Consider the following 18,797-nt stretch of genomic DNA (forward strand, 5'->3'; position numbering starts at 1 on the left):
CTTGACTTCCATCGAGAGTGACGTGGCATCGACTGAAGTGTAGTGTTGTGACCTAGCGGCCCCGAGACGTTCCACAATTGAGGCATGGTTCGAATAACTTAAGTTGTGAAATTACACCACATATATGCTAATACTTCATGAAACGCTATTGTTTAAATTACTGCCATACAGTTTCAAATATGTTACAAGACATTGTTCAATATTATTTAGTTTTATCTTGTTCCAGGAACTTATTTTTGGGTGACTTGCTTTTCCCCAAAGAAGTTATTGGATTATGTCTTTATTTCACATGGCCAAGTCATAATGTATCACACAATGTTCACATTAAGTGTGAAACAATTTCCATGTGTTTGTTTTCTAAATGGAGAAAACATTTATTTGGAAATGATAAATAAAATGATTCACCACTCGTGCATATTTTTTCGAAAATATTAACCTCGTCCCGTTAATCAGACATGCATCAACCAAGTCAGGAGCCTGACCACCCGACCCCGTTAGTTGCCTCTTATGACAAGCATAGTCGCCTTTTACGGCAAGCATGGGTTGCTGAAGACCTATTCTACCCCAGATCTCCACGGGTCGTAGCCCACGTAGTGAATACGAGAACAGCTGAAGATGAGCGATGAACGGATGAGGAGATAATTCTATGTACGGGATATACTCAACCGCAGGAACATGACACGCCATCAACCAGGTCACCGGGCCACCCCACCCATTACGTCTACGCCTACGACGATCACATGTTGCCGGGGACGTCTTCCATCCCGGAATAACGCCTCCCGTTTGATATCTGTCGAAATACATTCGTTATACTAAAAGCAGGATCTAATGGGAACTCGTTTGGTAATCTATCTACTTAACTCGGTTATTTTGAGCCATTTGGACCAAAGCAAGAGGATTCGTAACGACTTCGTGTGTTCAATATTGGAAATATCATCAGTCTCGGATAATCGATCTTTGCCTATTACAACGAGACGGGGTTGATATTTCCTATGTCCAAACACACAAGTGGGGAAATCTATCATTTTCACCTTCGCGTTCCCGTATCTAGCGCTGCGACTGTCGTAAGTCATTGAGAAAGTCTGACAGTTACTATCGTCTTATCGCCATGACTATCGTAAGTCTTTGATAGAGTGTGATAGTTACTATCGTCTTATCAAACAGACATACTTTTTTCGTATAAGAGGTCATGAATCCTAGTGTACAATGTATGTATAACAGGTACAAAACATAAGTGAGCGTCATTTGTTCTAAGCTTGAAAACTTTATCTGTGTACAGAGATAAATTCAACAATGTATTTTCGTCGTTTGTGGTACACAAATGAACAATATTTCGTTGATTTGGAAAAACATAATAATAGCGGAGTATATATTTTAATCTTAAATGCACGTGTTTTGAACAGAAAGTCAAGCTATGATATTCATGTTCAAGGCATTCACTACACTGTTAAAAAGGGCATCAACTTGATTTTTTAATTTTAGAACGCCTATTTTTTTAATTTTGAGATTATTGTAACCTGTTCTAAACTGCGTAATGATAGATTGTTTATGCAATTTAGAAATAATTCCGGTTGGAGAGAGGTCTTGATGTTTCAATTTGTTTCTAAAGTAGCTCTTTTACAGATCCTGGATGTTCATTCGTGTACATTAGTATCTTGCAATCTCCGAGTAACTACAGACATGAAAACTGTAACATCACTAACTTCTTGCGCCACCCATTCAAAACCAAAGCCATACATAAACCAAGTTTATAGCCATTGTCATAAGGTTGCAACATAATGTAATACTCCTTGGTATACTGAGTCTGTGGTGATCTCCTTAACCTGATGGGTATCGACCACATTCTCCAAGGACTGCGTTGTTTGAGGCTCTATATTCAATTTTTAGTGAGAATTTACAGAATTTTGTGTTAGTACTTTCAGTTGGTTTTCTAATTATGCCACCCCAAATATCCGGGCCATATCAAAATACTCGCTATATATTGCAGTCAAAGATTTTGAAGGCCGCCTGTACAGGCATCCAGAAACGTATCCCACATGCTTTACCACAGTGAGGGCCTTTCCTGCCTGCTTTGCTAAAGTATAACAGGCTTTTGAAAGAATATTTCTATAAGAAAAGATCCTACCTAAATATTATAATACAACAAAACATCGGCCTGTTTATCATCATTTATTCATTTTTGGACACAATTTACTACCATACCTCACTCTAGCGCTACGATTGTTGTAAGTCATTGATAAAGTGTGATAGTTACTATCGTCTTGGCGCCACGACTGTCGTAAGTTATTGATGAAGTGAGATAGTTACCATCGTCTTAGCGCTACAACTGTCATAAGTCTTTGATAAAGTGTGATAGTTACCATCGTCTTAGCGCTACAACTGTCATAAGTCTTTGATAAAGTGTGATAGTTACCATCGTCTTAGCGCTACGACTGTCGTAAGTCATTGATAAAGTGTGATAGTTACCATCGTCTTGGCGCTACGACTGTCGTAAGTTATTGATAAAGTGTGATAGTTACTGTCGTCATAGCGCTACGACTGTCGTAAGTCATTTTGTATTTTTCTATAGCATTTGCACGGCTTTGCATAACAATTCATTCAAAGAAATAAAACATGACAGCTTGACCAAAGCGTATTGAAACAATCTCAATTACAATCAATGATGGAAGTATGCTTTGTCAACTTATACAATTCGGCGAGCCCCTTCTGTATAACTTGAAATCTTGATGGATAGTTATTAGTTGAAAATGATTCGTTTTGACAAATAATGAAAAGGAAAGATAGTTTTTTTTTCGACAGATAACCCAAAAGAACATTTTCTATTGATATGCTTACCGAGCTTTGCATTTCGTGTGACATCCAAGTTTCCATGTCTCGCCAGATGGAGCTCACTTTGGTGCATTCCGAGGATATATGTACACCATCTTCTGTTTCATTAAAACAGTAGCTACATCTTGTACCGTCAACGTATCTCCATCGTAAGAAGACAGTTTGTTGGCAACGTATGATGTAAAATCTGATACTGGAACCAGCGCAGTTGAGTCACGTTCGTGCAACTAAACGGAACAGAATTGATATTCTTCCTGCCATTTCCCTCAATATCGTGGCCAAGTTAGCATTCCCATTTGTCAAAATGATTATTTCTCTTACAATATGAGTATTTTATTGAGATACTGTGAACCTTTAATATTTGTTCAGATGATATGATTATATGACATGGTAAGGGGATAGGAGATTATAGGATAACGTCTAATTTTGGAAATCGTTGGCTTCGACAGTTCTGTTTAACAGCGTGAAACACGGTTTGAAAGGTTTCGAATGACCTGAATTGTTCCGCTATTTTCAATAAGATCATTTACTAAACGTATCACTTTTACAAACCATTCTTTATTCACATACTGGTATTCCCTATTTTTTATGTTCTCGTTGTACCATATATTTGGTAATAGGCTACCCTCGTCATTTATACGCTCGACATGGACATTTCCACCAGGCCTTAATAAGTATACAGTGGTATACATAACTCTAGCCGGTTCAATTCTGTCCAAACATTTGATTGTATAACTTTGTACACCACTATCCCACATGACAAACTTAAGGGAAAACTTTATTCCTTGATCCATTTGGCTGTTGTTACAAAACGTGGTGACCATAGCTTAAGTTACATATGTATCTTCAGGGGTTCAGGTAAATGTATCAAACATAAAAGAAATTGTCATCCGATGTTTCTTGAGATAACAATATGTGAAATACTGAACTTCCTCATTGATAACATCAATGTACAATTTTGGGTTGACATTTCGGCAAGAAGTAGTCATCCCATGGGCACTCGACCCTGGCTGCATGGTTAAGACTACAACATTCAAGGCCCCAGTAAAGTTTTCAAATCGTTTTGTGGTAGACATGTGGAGGACATTTCCAAATTTGACGCATCAGTGACAAAATGATGTCTGATGCAATTCCCTATTTTCACTTGTACCATATGTCCCCGTGTTTTTCAGGTGAACAATTGACTTGACTTTTCGTGTGTTTGTGACGATTGCCACCGGGGCAGGATACGTCCAGCTTTTCGCGAGCGCCTGGTGTCATGACAAATTGATATTGATTCATAAACACATGCTCATGATATAGTCAGAATCGTACATCCGACTCTGACAGATTTATTTTGGATATGGAAAGGATTTGGTGGTTTTTATTTATTATCTTGGAATTTATTTGTAATCTTAATATCTTACGAGTAATTTCGAATGGATTATAGGGTCCATAACGAGGTATTTTAAAAATGAATAATGGACACCACTTTGACAGCAGTTTTGATGCTCTACGTACCTCTGGTACATGTTGCATGTGTATTAAGTCCAGCAAATTGGGACAAGTTACACCTCCATCTGATGTTTCACATACAATTTGACTTCTCTGTACTATATCGTGTTTTTCTTCCCAAATGAATAAGAAACACCTTTTTCAAAACATTTAAGTTTAGTATATGATAGATCGGATAGAGCGCTGACAAACCTAGAAACATAATCGGGGCGAACCAGGATTCGAACCCATAATCATAGGTTTCTGGCGTGCAACACAGCCCAGCGAATCGCGGCGCCTTAGACGACTGGGCCACCCGTGCCCCCTGGCGTCGTTCTGAAGGGTCTGCAAATTGTCAGTAAATATTCAGTATTACCAATCTCAATACGTTTTATGTTATTGTTGTTTCTTATCATTATTCCTAGTATCTCAGCCCATAATATAACACGTCCCATATTAACTCTGGAAACCCAATAGTTCAGAAACTCTACGGTCTTTGCCCAGTCTCGGTCAAAGGTATTTACAAAATTAAACATTCTGTTTTCATCGGAACATACTAAGGAAGGAAATATGAAAAAAAAATTTTTCAAAAACTCAGTATTTACACTATGTCGCAGTGTTACGGGTGGTGAAGACTGGCCTATGGGTAGGCCCATGGGCGAGAATATGTTCCTTTACTTAAAACATATGTTTTTGTTTCGCAAATGAGCTTGATATAACTACAGGTAATACATAACGAAACATACTTCACATAGCAACTGATTGATTAGCAAACAATAAAAGTGAAACTTCAGTAAATAAATGAACACATATATGATTCGTAGACAAAAATGATCCGGTTATCGTAAGCAGTCTTCATCGCTTCATGAGCTAATCTATTCAATAAGCTCATTTTACACACAGGCAAAAGGTAATTACCACATCATGACATCCGGTTCCTACTTCAGCCAACTCTCTTGTGTTAGGTTTATGTTTCAGATAGCTGAGAACATGGGGAGGAAGGGCATATTTGCGTTTATAATGTTCAAATCCTGCCATCCTACGACCAAGGATTATCAAATTAACTATGCAGAATAACTCATAGATATTATATGGCACTGTGATCTGTTGTTAAAAAATGTTATAATTGTATTACATTGTTTCTGTTGAGATTCAGTAAAAAATCATAGCATTGTGCTTTGACAATAGTTAGTTGTCAGGAATGTATAACTATCTAATGGAAGCAGTGGTGTGGAAAGTCCTTTATTTAGATGCTTTTGGAGTCAGTTGTAATTTGGAATCTTCTAGAATAGCTAGACTATCCCAGCACTGTGTACAATCTTATAGGAGGTATTTAGACTATATAAGACTAAAACGAATGTGGCTCCCTCATCTCACATTACATCTCTCATTATAGCAAGACCACCGGTAGTGGTCTCACTCTGGATATCCTGATTATGTCTACTTTGGGAGCATGGCCACTGTTGCTGTGTGGTGAATATTATTATCACTGCTATTATATTTCTTACTGTCATTGTAATTGTACTGCCAATGAGGCTCATGAGGATCAATGTTACAGTTGCAATCATGCAACTAAAGAGATGACCACTGATAAACACACTAGTAGATGAAACCAAGAAACCAAGATGTGAGATGAGGTGAGTTTTACGTCACGTTCAAGATTATTAGGTACCTTGTGTGAAGCTCATTTACGGTGTGATATTGCTGGAATATTGCGTAAAGCGGCGTAAAACCATAGTCACACACGCAAGATTATTGCACCTTTAACGTACTACTCCACAATAATGCTGGTTTTATAGTATCAGACCCCTTAGACACGATGCCGCACATGACCGCCTCCGTGCTCTAGTGGTAGAGCGTCCGCCCGGAGATCGGAAGGTCCGGGGTTCGTATACGGCACAGTATACTGATTTCGTGTCGATCAGTCCCAGCTTTATCCCCCAAAATACCTAACACCAGACCAGGCAACAATAAGTAACATCTTTTGACGTCTTTTAATATGACGCGGGCGGAAATCGAACCACTGCCCTTCCGCTCTCTGGGCAGAGCCTTTATCCACTAGGCCACGGAGGCAGTTGCTAACATGGGATGACTCATGTTCGACGTAGTTTTCCGAGCCTGACATCTGAATGGATGAATGTCACCTTGAACTGTCATAAAAACTAGAGCTACACCTACTTAATCACATATAAAAAGTCAGAGAATAACAAGTCTCGATTACCTCGCGTAATTCAGTGTTATATTATACAGTGTTACGGGTGGTGACATATGGTGAGATCAATCAATAAAGTCGTTGCATAATTTTGATTATGCACTCATCTCACATTCACGTAATTAAGTTAGTATCGGACAGCCAATTTGAAAAGAAATCTGATCAGATTAGTGAAAAAGATTTACTTGTCCCCAAGAGTCACGTATGATCTACCTGATCGTGTGAATGAATAACCCTAACCGTTTTACATTTTGTCGCAAAATGATTTCAAAATGTGCGGCCACAACATCTAAACGTGAGTCAATCGTGATTTACAGTACTGAAAAGGCCATAGGCTAGAGTACATACATGCATACAGTATCAATGGGTGCAATAGGAATAAATATATCGGAAATAATATCACATCTATAATACAGAAGATCTGTTGTACATTGCATGGTATATATACACTGCAAGATATTGTATGACTATTTTATTTTTAGATGACATGAGGATATAAAATGGGCCTATTCGAGGATTCAAGTAAAAATATTTCTTTATCTATTCTTTTCTGATATCTGCATATAAATGGTTAAAGAAGCAAAAAAATGGTATTCATCTCATGACAAATACAATATTTACACAATCGGATTTTCTTTGATATCTCTAAATGTCTACCCTTTTCAATTAGGTCATGAAAACTACATCTGAAACAGGATAGCGCTGTTCAAAATGTCTTAATATTTATGACTTAAAGATATTTTTAGTAAGAATGAATACTTTAAAACACGAGTAATGGTTGTGTAAACATAGTGAAGAGTACCACTTTTGAAAATACATATCTTTTGGCCTTGGTCTTAAATTAAATAATAAATGATCTGACGCTTTTACATGTTGTTCTATCCAAATGTCATCATACCAAGATTGGAGTTTCTTTCTGACAACTGATGCCCAGTTAAGTTTACCTCCGCTATCGTAAAGAATCAACATGTTTCGGCATTTCTTTGGGATTCTTGTATTTGGCATTTTAAACAATTTTATCTCATATTTTATTACTTTTATGTAACTAAATACCTCCATATCGTATCTCCCACATTCTTCATAAACTGTAACATTTGGAGTGTTGGAATTTACGACTAAAATCTTTTACACGAAGATGTACCTTCTCTATTGTATCATAGTTTTCTAGACCCCATACTTCAGCACAATAGAGTAGAATTTCTGGGTCGAAATCCTTAAAATAGTGCTAAATTGTATCCAAGCTGTAAAATGACAATTAAAATCGTTTTGCTTCCAGAGCAGTTTTGTTGCAATGCAGTCAACAGGTTAGTCGATTTGTAATATGTACACCTAAATATTTGTAACTTCTCAACCTCAAGTATTCCACCCTTATAGGACCATTTGATGAGTTCCCTCCCTTCTTTGAAAACTGTAGACTTTGTCTTATCAATATTGCCATTATTTTTTTTTATAACAATAGCATTTAAGTTCATTTATAAACTTTTGAAGTCCAGGCACTGTGCTCGATAACAGAACTATAACATCAACACAAATAAGTAGAAAAGTTAAACAGTATATAATTTTAGTTTATAATTTTAATATATTTGTAGCGAAAGTTCATTTATGAAAAACGAAAACAAAATGAAATTAGAATACATCCTTGTCTTACCCCAATATTACAATAGAAGGAATTACAATAGAAGCGTTCGCTCGTCACGCCGAAGACCCGCGTTCGATTCTCGACATGGGTACAATGTGTGAAGCCCATTTCTGGTGTCCCCCGCCGTGATATTGCTGGAATATTGCTAAAAGCGGCGTAAAACCATACTCACTCACACACTCACATTGTGATATGTGCATCATAATAATTTACCAACCAAGGTACCGATACCTTGAGATTTACAAAGTGACCAGCATGTTTCTGTTAAAAGAGTAAAACGCTTTGACAAAATATACATATGTGGCATGCATTTTTTCTCCTTTTTGTGTCAAGTATCTCTGCACAAGTGTAGGCAATAAAAATGTATTATCAATTACAGAAACCGGCTCGTGCTTCATCTTCATACATGAGTCGCCGCCATATTGTAAGCAAATTGTTTTCAAGGTCGATTTCACATGTGGCACCTCGATTATACACGCATTATAAACATAATACAACTACTGAAAACATCAGCTTCAATTCTAAGATGATGACAGCAATACCTTTGTTTTTCCCCCTCACTGGAACTGTGAATAGTGGCACAACTATTGGTTTGCTGAAATAGTATTTTCCGTGTGTGTCCTGTACATGAGTAAGTATGTTTTTTACGCAGCTTTTAGCAATATTCCAGCAATATCACGGTGGGGGACACCAGAAATGGGTTTCACACATTGTACCCATGTCGGGAATCGAACCCTGGTCTTTGGCGTGACGAGAGAACGCTTTAACCACTAGGCTACCCGACCGCCCGTTCTGTACATGAAGCCAGCAGTCATTGTACGAGGTAACTGACAACTACGGAGACTAAGTATCACCTTGTCTGCAACCCCAAGATATTCTGAAAAATGAGGATCCAAAGTCATCAACTAGTACACAAGACTGAATTTCGTTGCAAAAGGTTTGTATCTATCTTCTTATTGAAATTCCAAAGCTAAGTGTTTCGTCTATAAATTCCAAATCAATTGTAGGAAATGCCTTTTCAAAATCTACAAGTAATAATAAACCTGGGATCTGATAGATATCGGTGTAGTCTAGTAGATCACCGATTTGTCTCGCTATTTCGCCAATGTATCCTTTTTGTTCCTTGTTGAACAGGAGGTTGAACGCAGAATGTTTATGACGCACTGGATTATCGAGGTCGCATATATAACTGCTTGTACACAAATGTGCTTGAATGCCCGGACGGAGGCTCCGGTAGTATTTATGCTGTCCACACCGTGTTCACATACATACAGGGTTCACATACTGATCATGTTCACATGGAGACCGTTTTCACAGACAAACAGTATTAACATAGGGACCATGCCATTCGTCACTACTCGGCCCTTTCCGTAACCTGCATGATGACTCGCCCCCTTATCGATGATTGTTATGTGCGAAAATACGACAAACCAATCAAAATGCGTGTATGACTGTTCTGTCAAAGAATCCCTCAGGAATATTTTTTTTATTTTAAATATACCTTGCATCTAAAATATACCCGATACAGTTAAATATGTTCAATCATACTGTAAAATACAACATGTCCCGATATGCTTTGAATATCATGTGAACTACATATAATATATGGGGAAATATACATGCCTTGTGCTTAGACGGAACCCGGTCGCAAAAATGGCCACGACCGGGTCACGAGTCGCTATTTGGCTTGTTCTGGAATAACACGAATGGAAACCTCACGCATCAATATCCTACGATGAGGAATCTGCTGTAAACAAATGCTTACAGGATCCATATCAGCATAAATATAATTGACAGCCTGAACATTCCTGAAGCTCTCGGGTCTTGCATTCGTCATCTTAATACAAGAAAGTATATCTACAGATCCTACGCCGCGCTCCCGACAGTTTGGTGTACTGATTGCTAATATGTACACCGCACAGATATCTATCTTAATTATACCTTCTATCCGAGAGAGGAGTTATGTTACTCTAGGGTTACGCTGTATCGATGGATCTTCGTCAAGGGCACTCCTTGTATACTGAACAAAACAAGTTAGGGATCGTGAATATGTTTGGGGACATTTTATGAAATTGTGTTTTTTGTCTCACTACCAAATAATTCTCCAAAATCTTCATGACACCGAACTTTTTTGTTCAGTATACATGTGCACATAACCGTATAGTGAGAGGACATGGCATCATGTGTAGACGTGTAGGCATCATGTGTAGACGTGTAGGCATCATGTGTAGACGTGTAGGCATCATGTGTAGACGTGTAGGCATCACGTGTAGACATGTTGGAATCAGGCTTAGACGTGGAGGATTCATGTGTAGACGTGTAGGCATTATATGTAGACATGTTGGAATCATGCGTAGACGTGTAGGCATCGTGTAGACATCATGTGTTGGCACGTTCGAATCGAACATAGACGTGGAGGAATCATGTGTAGACGTGTAGGCACCACGTGTAGACATGTTGGAATCATGCGTAGACGTGTAGGCATCGTGTAGACGTTAAGGCATCATGTGTTGGCACGTTCGTATCGTGCATAGACGTGGAGGAATCATGGGTAGACATGTTGGCATCATGTGTAGACGTGTAGGCATCATGTGTAGACTCGTAGGCATCATGCGTAGACGTGTAGGCATCATGCGTAGACGTGTAGGCATCATGCATAGACATGTAGGCATCATGCATAGACTTGTAGGCATCATGCGTAGACGTGTAGGCATCATGTGTAGACTTGTAGGCATCATGCGTAGACGCGTTGGAATCATGCGTAGACGTGTTGTAATCCTGCATAGACGTGCAGGAATCATGTGTAGATATGTAGGAATCATGCATAAACATGCAGGAGTCATATGTAGATATGTTGGAATCATGCGCAGACGTGTTGGAATCATGCGTAGACGTCTTGGAATCATACGTAGACGTGATGGCATCATGCGTACACGTGTTGGAATCAGGCATAGATGTGTTAGGATCATGAATAGACGATTTGGAATCATGCGAAGATGAGTTGGCATAATGCGTAGGCGTGATAGGACCGTGCACGTGCGTAGTCGTGTTGAAATAATGTGTACACAAGTTGGAATCATACATTGACGTGACGGGATAATGCGTGGACGTGTTTGAATCATGTGTAGACCTGTTGGATTCATGCAAACAAGTGTCGAGATCCTGCGTAGACGCTATCAGCCACACTGCGAAACAACTACTAGGGCACTCGACTGCACAGTTGCTGCAAATTATTCCCAATTCAATTTGCCACAATGCACTGAAGAAATGTCCCCCGTCGTACATTGCTATGAGACAGTGCCATCAGTTGTAAATTGCTTTGTGGTAAACGTATTTATAACGACGTCTCATTATCCGGAAGTGATTTGGTGTGTGAAGGACGATGGGCGAGACAGGGGCTTATCGAGACATCACTGATCCCATGGCCGACACGAGGCGAAGCTAGCCGCCTGCAGCATGTATACAGCTCATCACAAAGTGAACATCAAACTTGATTTGATAGCCCTATCCCGCAGTGTTAAAGTCCGATTCCCTTGTTCTTACACGATAGATAACTGGTTGGTGCTCGTTCCTGTCTACTCGTCGTTGATGGCATTGGCCTTTCATCACAAACACTGCACAAAGTGATGTGCAACCGCCGCCCCCGCTCTCCCCCTCGATTGTCTAATCAAGTTAGAGATAAAATATTGTTCTACGCCACTTCCTTCAATATAACATCTATTTCACGACAGCATGTGATAATGTTCCGCTACCACCAATACCACATCTATATCACGACCGAGTGTGTGCCCTTCCTGGACTCTTCTGAGTTATGTCCCCTGGAGTTCAAATCCTCAAGCTCCTCACAGCGATAGTACGTTCCCGGAGCTCTCTATACTATCGCTGCCACCAGTCAAAACTCCCCACTGCGAATAGGTGGCCATAACCATGCTTGGAGTTGAACTTGCAACCGAATGACGGTTATGTTTACAAACAAGTGACGCCGAATACACGTATAGCTGCTAAATTACTTTCTTCGTTTGTCAGTTTGAATTTCTGTTTCATTAAAACTATCGTTTTATTGATGTAGTAAGAATGTAAGGGAGAAGTTGGTTGATTTTCCGTTAGTCTGCAATCTCGAACCAATCTGATTATCAAAACAACAAAGTAAATTCATCTGTAAAACATGGTCAGTCGTAAACCTTTTCAAATTGAAATATGATGGCATTCCCAAAGACATAAACAAAAGTATAAACGTTACTACATATGGGGTTGGAGGGCAAATTTCAAGATTCTTGTAATGGCCGCGCCCACACTGGTGGCAGGGATGTTACCGAGAGTGTAACGAAGGTGTCACGCGCTGGGAAGGAGCTTGTCAAATCATTACATCGGCGTTGCGCTACTCCAGACAGTGTTTCCGGGAAGACAACTGCAGTTTGATTTATTCCCAAAGAATCCTATATTTTAAAGGACCAAAAGCCTGATTTATTTATTTTTCACCCATTATTTTCTAGTATAGTATCTTCTCTACATGGCCTCTCCCTATACACTCTCGGCTGTGAGGGTCAGACAACTCTCGGGGTTCCCAAGCCAGAAAAACCCTGCATGAACGATATCGACTGTAGCAGACCGGAGGGAAACGTAAATCTTTTCAATCTGGGATCTTCTGGAAGGGTGTTCACAACCCATGAATCTATTTTATTATCTCACCTTTGAATCGTTTTCTTTAAAAATAATAACGTTAAAGTTCCATTACCCCTGCTAGCACCTTAGGCCTAGTCCTTTTTATCCAATTACGGAAAACGCTGATTCAATATTCAGCCCGCTACCGGATTGCAACACTGACAAGGCAATTTTTACAGTTTTTCGTACCCACCCGTCAACGACGAGACCGGAGACTAGTATCATAGAGAGGCCCACAAAAAGGAAACATCTTCCAAGCGTGTGTCCTAATATAAATCTGGTACCTGAATTCAATGCCGAGGTGATTACCCGGGGCACGTGACAACAAAGCAGTATTCGTTTGTTTGTTGTTCGCCGCCGCAACAATATGATAGGGACGAGAAAAATCCAGTGATTGATATCATGAGCAACGATCCCCGCCCTCTGGGTACGATTACATACAATGAACCAAGTCACCGATCCAACAAGTCTCGCCTCTTACCACAAGCATAGGTTGCTGTGGTCCATTTCTTATCCGGAATTCTCAAACATATGGCTTTAAATATATGACCCAATATTCTCAAACAATATATAAATAACATAATTAATTTGACGTAACATATCAAAGTACGTTTCAAAGAACTTCATTCATTACTTTTGTATTTTAGTTGTAGTGTACAGAGAACGGTTGTATAAAGTGGTTGTGGATAGAGAAAGGTTGTATTGAGTGGTAGTGTATAGAGAAAGGTTTATTAAGTGACAGTGCATAGAGAAAGGTTGTATTAAGCGGGAGTGTATAGAGAAAGGTTGTATTAAGTGACAGTGTATAGAGAAAGGTTGTATTAAGCGGGAGTGTATAGAGAAAGGTTGTATTAAGTGGTAGTTTATAGAGAAAGGATATTGAGTGGTAGTGTATAGAGAAAGGCTTATTAAGTGTTAGTGTATAGAGAAAGGTTGTATTAAGCGGGAGTGTATAGAGAAAGGTTGTATTAAGTGGTAGTGTATAGAGAAAGGATATTGAGTGGTAGTGTATAGAGAAAGGCTTATTAAGTGTTAGTGTATAGAGAAAGGTTGTATTAAGTGGAAGTGTATAGAGAAAGGTTGTATTGAGTCGTAGTGTATAGAGAAAGGTTGTATTAAGTGTTAGTGTATAGAGAAAGGTTGTATTAAGTGGAAGTGTATAGAGAAAGGTTGTATTGAGTCGTAGTGTATAGAGAAAGGTTGTATTAAGTGATAGTTTATAGAGAAAGGTTGTATTAAGTGGTAGTGTATAGAGAAAGGTTGTATTGAGTGATAGTTTATAGAGAAAGGTTGTATTAAGTAGTTGTGTATAGAGAAAGGTTGTATTGAGTGATAGTTTATAGAGAAAGGTTGTATTAAGGAGTTGTGTATAGAGAAAGGTTGTATTAAGTGGTCGTGTATAGAGAAAGGTTGTATTAAGTGGCAGCAGTGTAAGAGTGTTTGTTTGTTGTTTAACGTCACTCACTGTTCTTTAAGTTTTGACGGCGGTCTGTAAATATTCGAGTCTTGACCAGGCAATCCATTCATTGACATCATGAGCATCGATCCACGCAAATGGGATATGGTGTTCATCATCCGAGCCAGTGAGCCTGACCACCTGATCCCGTTAGTCGCCTGTTACCACAAGCAGGGGTTGCTGAAAACCTATTCTAACCCGGATCCTCAAGGGTCTGCAGTGTAAGAGACAACTACTGGTACACCAGGATAAGTTCAACCAACTCACAACACCCTTTTAAGACAAGTAGGGGGCGCACAAAATTTGGGCAAATATATTTGGTCTGTTACAGGAAGAGAGGGTGTACGCATGTTGTGCACGTTCAGGTCATGATGGTGAAATTGAATACGCTTCCTTTTTTTACACACGTGTCGCTCATAAGACTATTAATAGGTCGGTGTGAAAAGTCGATACTCGAATTTCTCTAAAAGCCGTTTTATAAAATTTAATTACAAACAAATAAACATGTTAAAAGCCAGGTAGGTATATGGCCACATCATACATTCGCAGGGCCGGGAAGTGGCCTTGTATAATATAATAGTATAATTGCATGAAGAAAGAACGTACAACTAAATCACCACTTATAATGTACCCCGTGTTATACTGCTATACAACTTACTGGCAGGACAAGCAACAGGATGACCACATCATCTACGACCAAGTCGTCGGGGTATGATGCTACACCGTCCGCCCAGCCACACAACGAGCCGACCTGACTACACGTAGACATGTGCTTTTATGTAACCTCTCTGCAAACGAAGCAATCTGATTGACCCTGTGCCGATGGCAATCTCATCAGCCTTTCACCGGGAAAGCCCTTTGAAGTGTGGAGTTACGATCATTTAACGAGCAGGTTTGTGAGATCCCAGCGCAGACATTAAAGTTTCATTCCGACTTCCATTACAAATCTAATGAAATGTGAGGCTGATTCCCCCTTCCAAACATCAACATCTGAGAGCTGCAAGGGAGGTTGGGTTAGCAGAGGACCTGGGGAACTGAAGATGAGGTGTTACTTATTGCACACGAAGACAGGTGTCGTCCTCTATCCAAAAACACCATCATTACCAGTGAAACATTTTAAACTACACGGATAACCATAAATAACTGTCACTTGTTGGAGACACGCTCATACGTCACCTGTGCGCACACCGACGTACTGCAGAATACGATGTTGCTACTGATCGAGAGGTGTAGGCAGTGTTCGAAATAGCTGTTGTAGCCAAGCTGTAGTCAGGTAGCAAAGTACTGCACGATTGAGACAAATGCTTTTCATTGGCGTATTCTGATGAAGCCAAATGCTGTACACTGGCGTCTTCTGATGTATCCAATTGCTGCACAGTGGCGTATTCTAATGTAACCAATTGCTGTACATTGGCGTATTCTGATTTAGCCAATTGCTACACATTGGCGTATTCTGATTTATCCAATTGCTGCCTAGTGGCGCATTCTGATGTGGCCAACAGCTGTACAGTGGCGTATTCCGATGGAGTCAACTGCTGTATAGTGGCGTATTCTGATTTAGCCAACTGCTGTATAGTGGCGTATTCTGATGGAGCCAACTGCTGTACAGTGGCGTATTCTGATGAAGCCAATTGCTGTACAGTGGCGTATTACGATGTAACCAATTGCTGTACAGTGGCGTATTGTGATGGAGCCAACTGTTGTACAGTGGCGTATTCTGATGGAGCCAACTGCTGTACAGTGGCGTATTCTGCTTTAGCCAATTGTTGTACAGTGGCGTATTTTGATTAAGCCAGTTGCTGTACATTGGCGTATTCTGATGAAGCCAATTGCTACACAGTGGCGTATTCTGATTTATCCAATTGCTGCCTAGTGGCGCATTCTGATGTGGCCAACAGCTGTACAGTGGCGTATTCCGATGGCGTCAACTGCTGTATAGTGGCATATTCCGATGTAACCAATTGCTGTACAGTGGCGTATTCTGATGTAGCGAATAGCTGTACAGTGGCGTATTCTGATGTAGCCAATTGTTGTACAGTGGCGTATTCTGATTTATCCAATTGCTGCATAGTGGCGAATTCTGAGGTAACCAATTGCTGTACAGTGGCGTGTACCGATTTAGTCAGTTGCTGCAAAGTGATGTGTTGTTGTAGACATGTGATGTTGAGGCAGTTCTATAAGAATTCTTATGTCGAGCTAATCGATCTAAGTCTGTCAAACAACCGAACGAGAAGAAAGTGAAACATTTGACACAAGTGTTACACAGACAGAAATCTATTATCTCTTTGTCACATCATCCGATTCTTGCACCACATCGATCAACGTCTCATTTCCGCTTTACCTCCACCAGACACCGTGGTGTAGTACTTCCAGGAGGTACCTAACACTGTGTGGGACTGTTTTATGTCTCTAAGCCAACACGGTCTAACCGATTGTTTCCTTCTGTTGAAAGGTTTAATAAACATTCCTGATGATTGGACTGTAAAGTAGTGGGAACCGCTGCCCACGCGGGCATGGGAAGCCATGAGAGTCCTAAACATAGGGGAAAGGCAGTTCAATGAGAGTCATATATAGAGAGATATAGAGTCTGGGTCGGGGGGGGGGGGGGGGAGTTCGTACCATGAGATTAATATATAGCGAGATATAGAGTCTGTGGGGAAGGTAGTTCCATGAGATTAATATATAGCGAGATATAGAGTCTGGGGGGAAGATAGTTACATGAGATTTATATAGAGAGATATAGAGTCTGGGGAGAAGGTAGTTCCATGGGATTTATATAGAGAGATATAGAGTCTGGGGGTAAGGTAGTTCCATGAGATTTATATATAGAGAGATATAGAGTCTGGGGGGAAGGTAGTTCCATGAGATTTATATAGAGAGCGATATAGAGTCTGGGGGAAGGTAGTTCCATGAGATTTATATAGAGGAAAACCAAAATGCGTGTACAACATCCCTCTAGTCAAACAAGGAATACCAACATTCGTGTACAACTTCCCTCTAGTCAAACAAGGAATACCAACATTCGTGTACAACATCCCTCTAGTCAAACAAGGAATACCAAAATGCGTGTACAACACCCCTCTAGTCAAACCAGGAATACCAAAATGCGTGTACAAAATCCCTCCAGTCAAACCAGGAATACCAACATTCGTGTACAACAACCCTCTACTCAAACAAGGAAAACCAAAATGCGTGTACAACATCCCTCTAGTCAAACCAGGAATACCAAAATGCGTGTACAACTTCCCTCTAGTCCAACAAGGAATACCAACCTGCGTGTACAACACCCCTCTAGTCAAACCAGGAATACCAACCTGCGTGTACAACACCCCTCTAGTCAAACCAGGAATACCAACCTGCGTGTACAACTTCCCTCTAGTCAAACCAGGAATACCAACCTGCGTGTACAACACCCCTCTAGTCAAACAAGGAATACCAACCTGCGTGTACAACACCCCTCTAGTCAAACCAGGAATACCAACCTGCGTGTACAACTTCCCTCTAGTCAAACCAGGAATACCAACCTGCGTGTACAACACCCCTTTAGTCAAACCAGGAATACCAACCTGCGTGTACAACTTCCCTCTAGTCAAACAAGGAATACCAACATGCGTGTACAACATCCCTCTAGTCAAACAAGGAATACCAAAATGTGTGTACAACACCCCTCTAGTCAAACCAGGAATACCAACATGGGTGTACAACACCCCTCTAGTCAAACCAGGAATACCAACCTGCGTGTACAACACCCCTCTAGTCAAACAAGGAATACCAACCTGCGTGTACAACACCCCTCTAGTCAAACCAGGAATACCAACCTGCGTGTACAACTTCCCTCTAGTCAAACCAGGAATACCAACCTGCGTGTACAACACCCCTTTAGTCAAACCAGGAATACCAACATGGGTGTACAACACCCCTCTAGTCAAACCAGGAATACCAACCTGCGTGTACAACACCCCTCTAGTCAAACAAGGAATACCAACCTGCGTGTACAACACCCCTCTAGTCAAACCAGGAATACCAACCTGCGTGTACAACACCCCTCTAGTCAAACAAGGAATACCAACCTGCGTGTACAACACCCCTCTAGTCAAACCAGGAATACCAACCTGCGTGTACAACTTCCCTCTAGTCAAACCAGGAATACCAACCTGCGTGTACAACACCCCTTTAGTCAAACCAGGAATACCAACCTGCGTGTACAACTTCCCTCTAGTCAAACAAGGAATACCAACATGCGTGTACAACATCCCTCTAGTCAAACAAGGAATACCAAAATGTGTGTACAACACCCCTCTAGTCAAACCAGGAATACCAACCTGCGTGTACAACTTCCCTCTAGTCAAACCAGGAATACCAACCTGCGTGTACAACACCCCTTTAGTCAAACCAGGAATACCAACCTGCGTGCACTATATCCCTCTAGTCAAACAAGGAATACCAACACACGTGAGACTGCCATCATTGAACCGAACCGAACCGAACTGAACTTTACCTCCAATCTAAGTAACGTTGATGCGTAC

At 40.4% G+C, this 18,797-nt stretch overlaps 1 protein-coding gene across 1 annotated transcript; it reads left to right on the forward strand.

The window, feature by feature from the left end:
• The first annotated feature begins 14,775 nt into the window (after positions 1-14,775).
• Positions 14,776-18,762, forward strand: LOC139467774 (zonadhesin-like). Its single transcript, XM_071249281.1, has 2 exons — positions 14,776-14,789; positions 17,196-18,762. Exons 1-2 carry the CDS (start codon positions 14,776-14,778, stop codon positions 18,760-18,762), a joined length of 1,581 nt encoding a protein of 526 aa, XP_071105382.1.
• The last annotated feature ends 35 nt before the right edge of the window (positions 18,763-18,797 follow it).

The sequence above is a fragment of the Haliotis cracherodii genome, unplaced genomic scaffold (genome assembly GCF_022045235.1).
Source record: "Haliotis cracherodii isolate W230 unplaced genomic scaffold, xgHalCrac1.p SCAF_2, whole genome shotgun sequence".
Lineage (NCBI taxonomy): Eukaryota > Metazoa > Mollusca > Gastropoda > Lepetellida > Haliotidae > Haliotis > Haliotis cracherodii.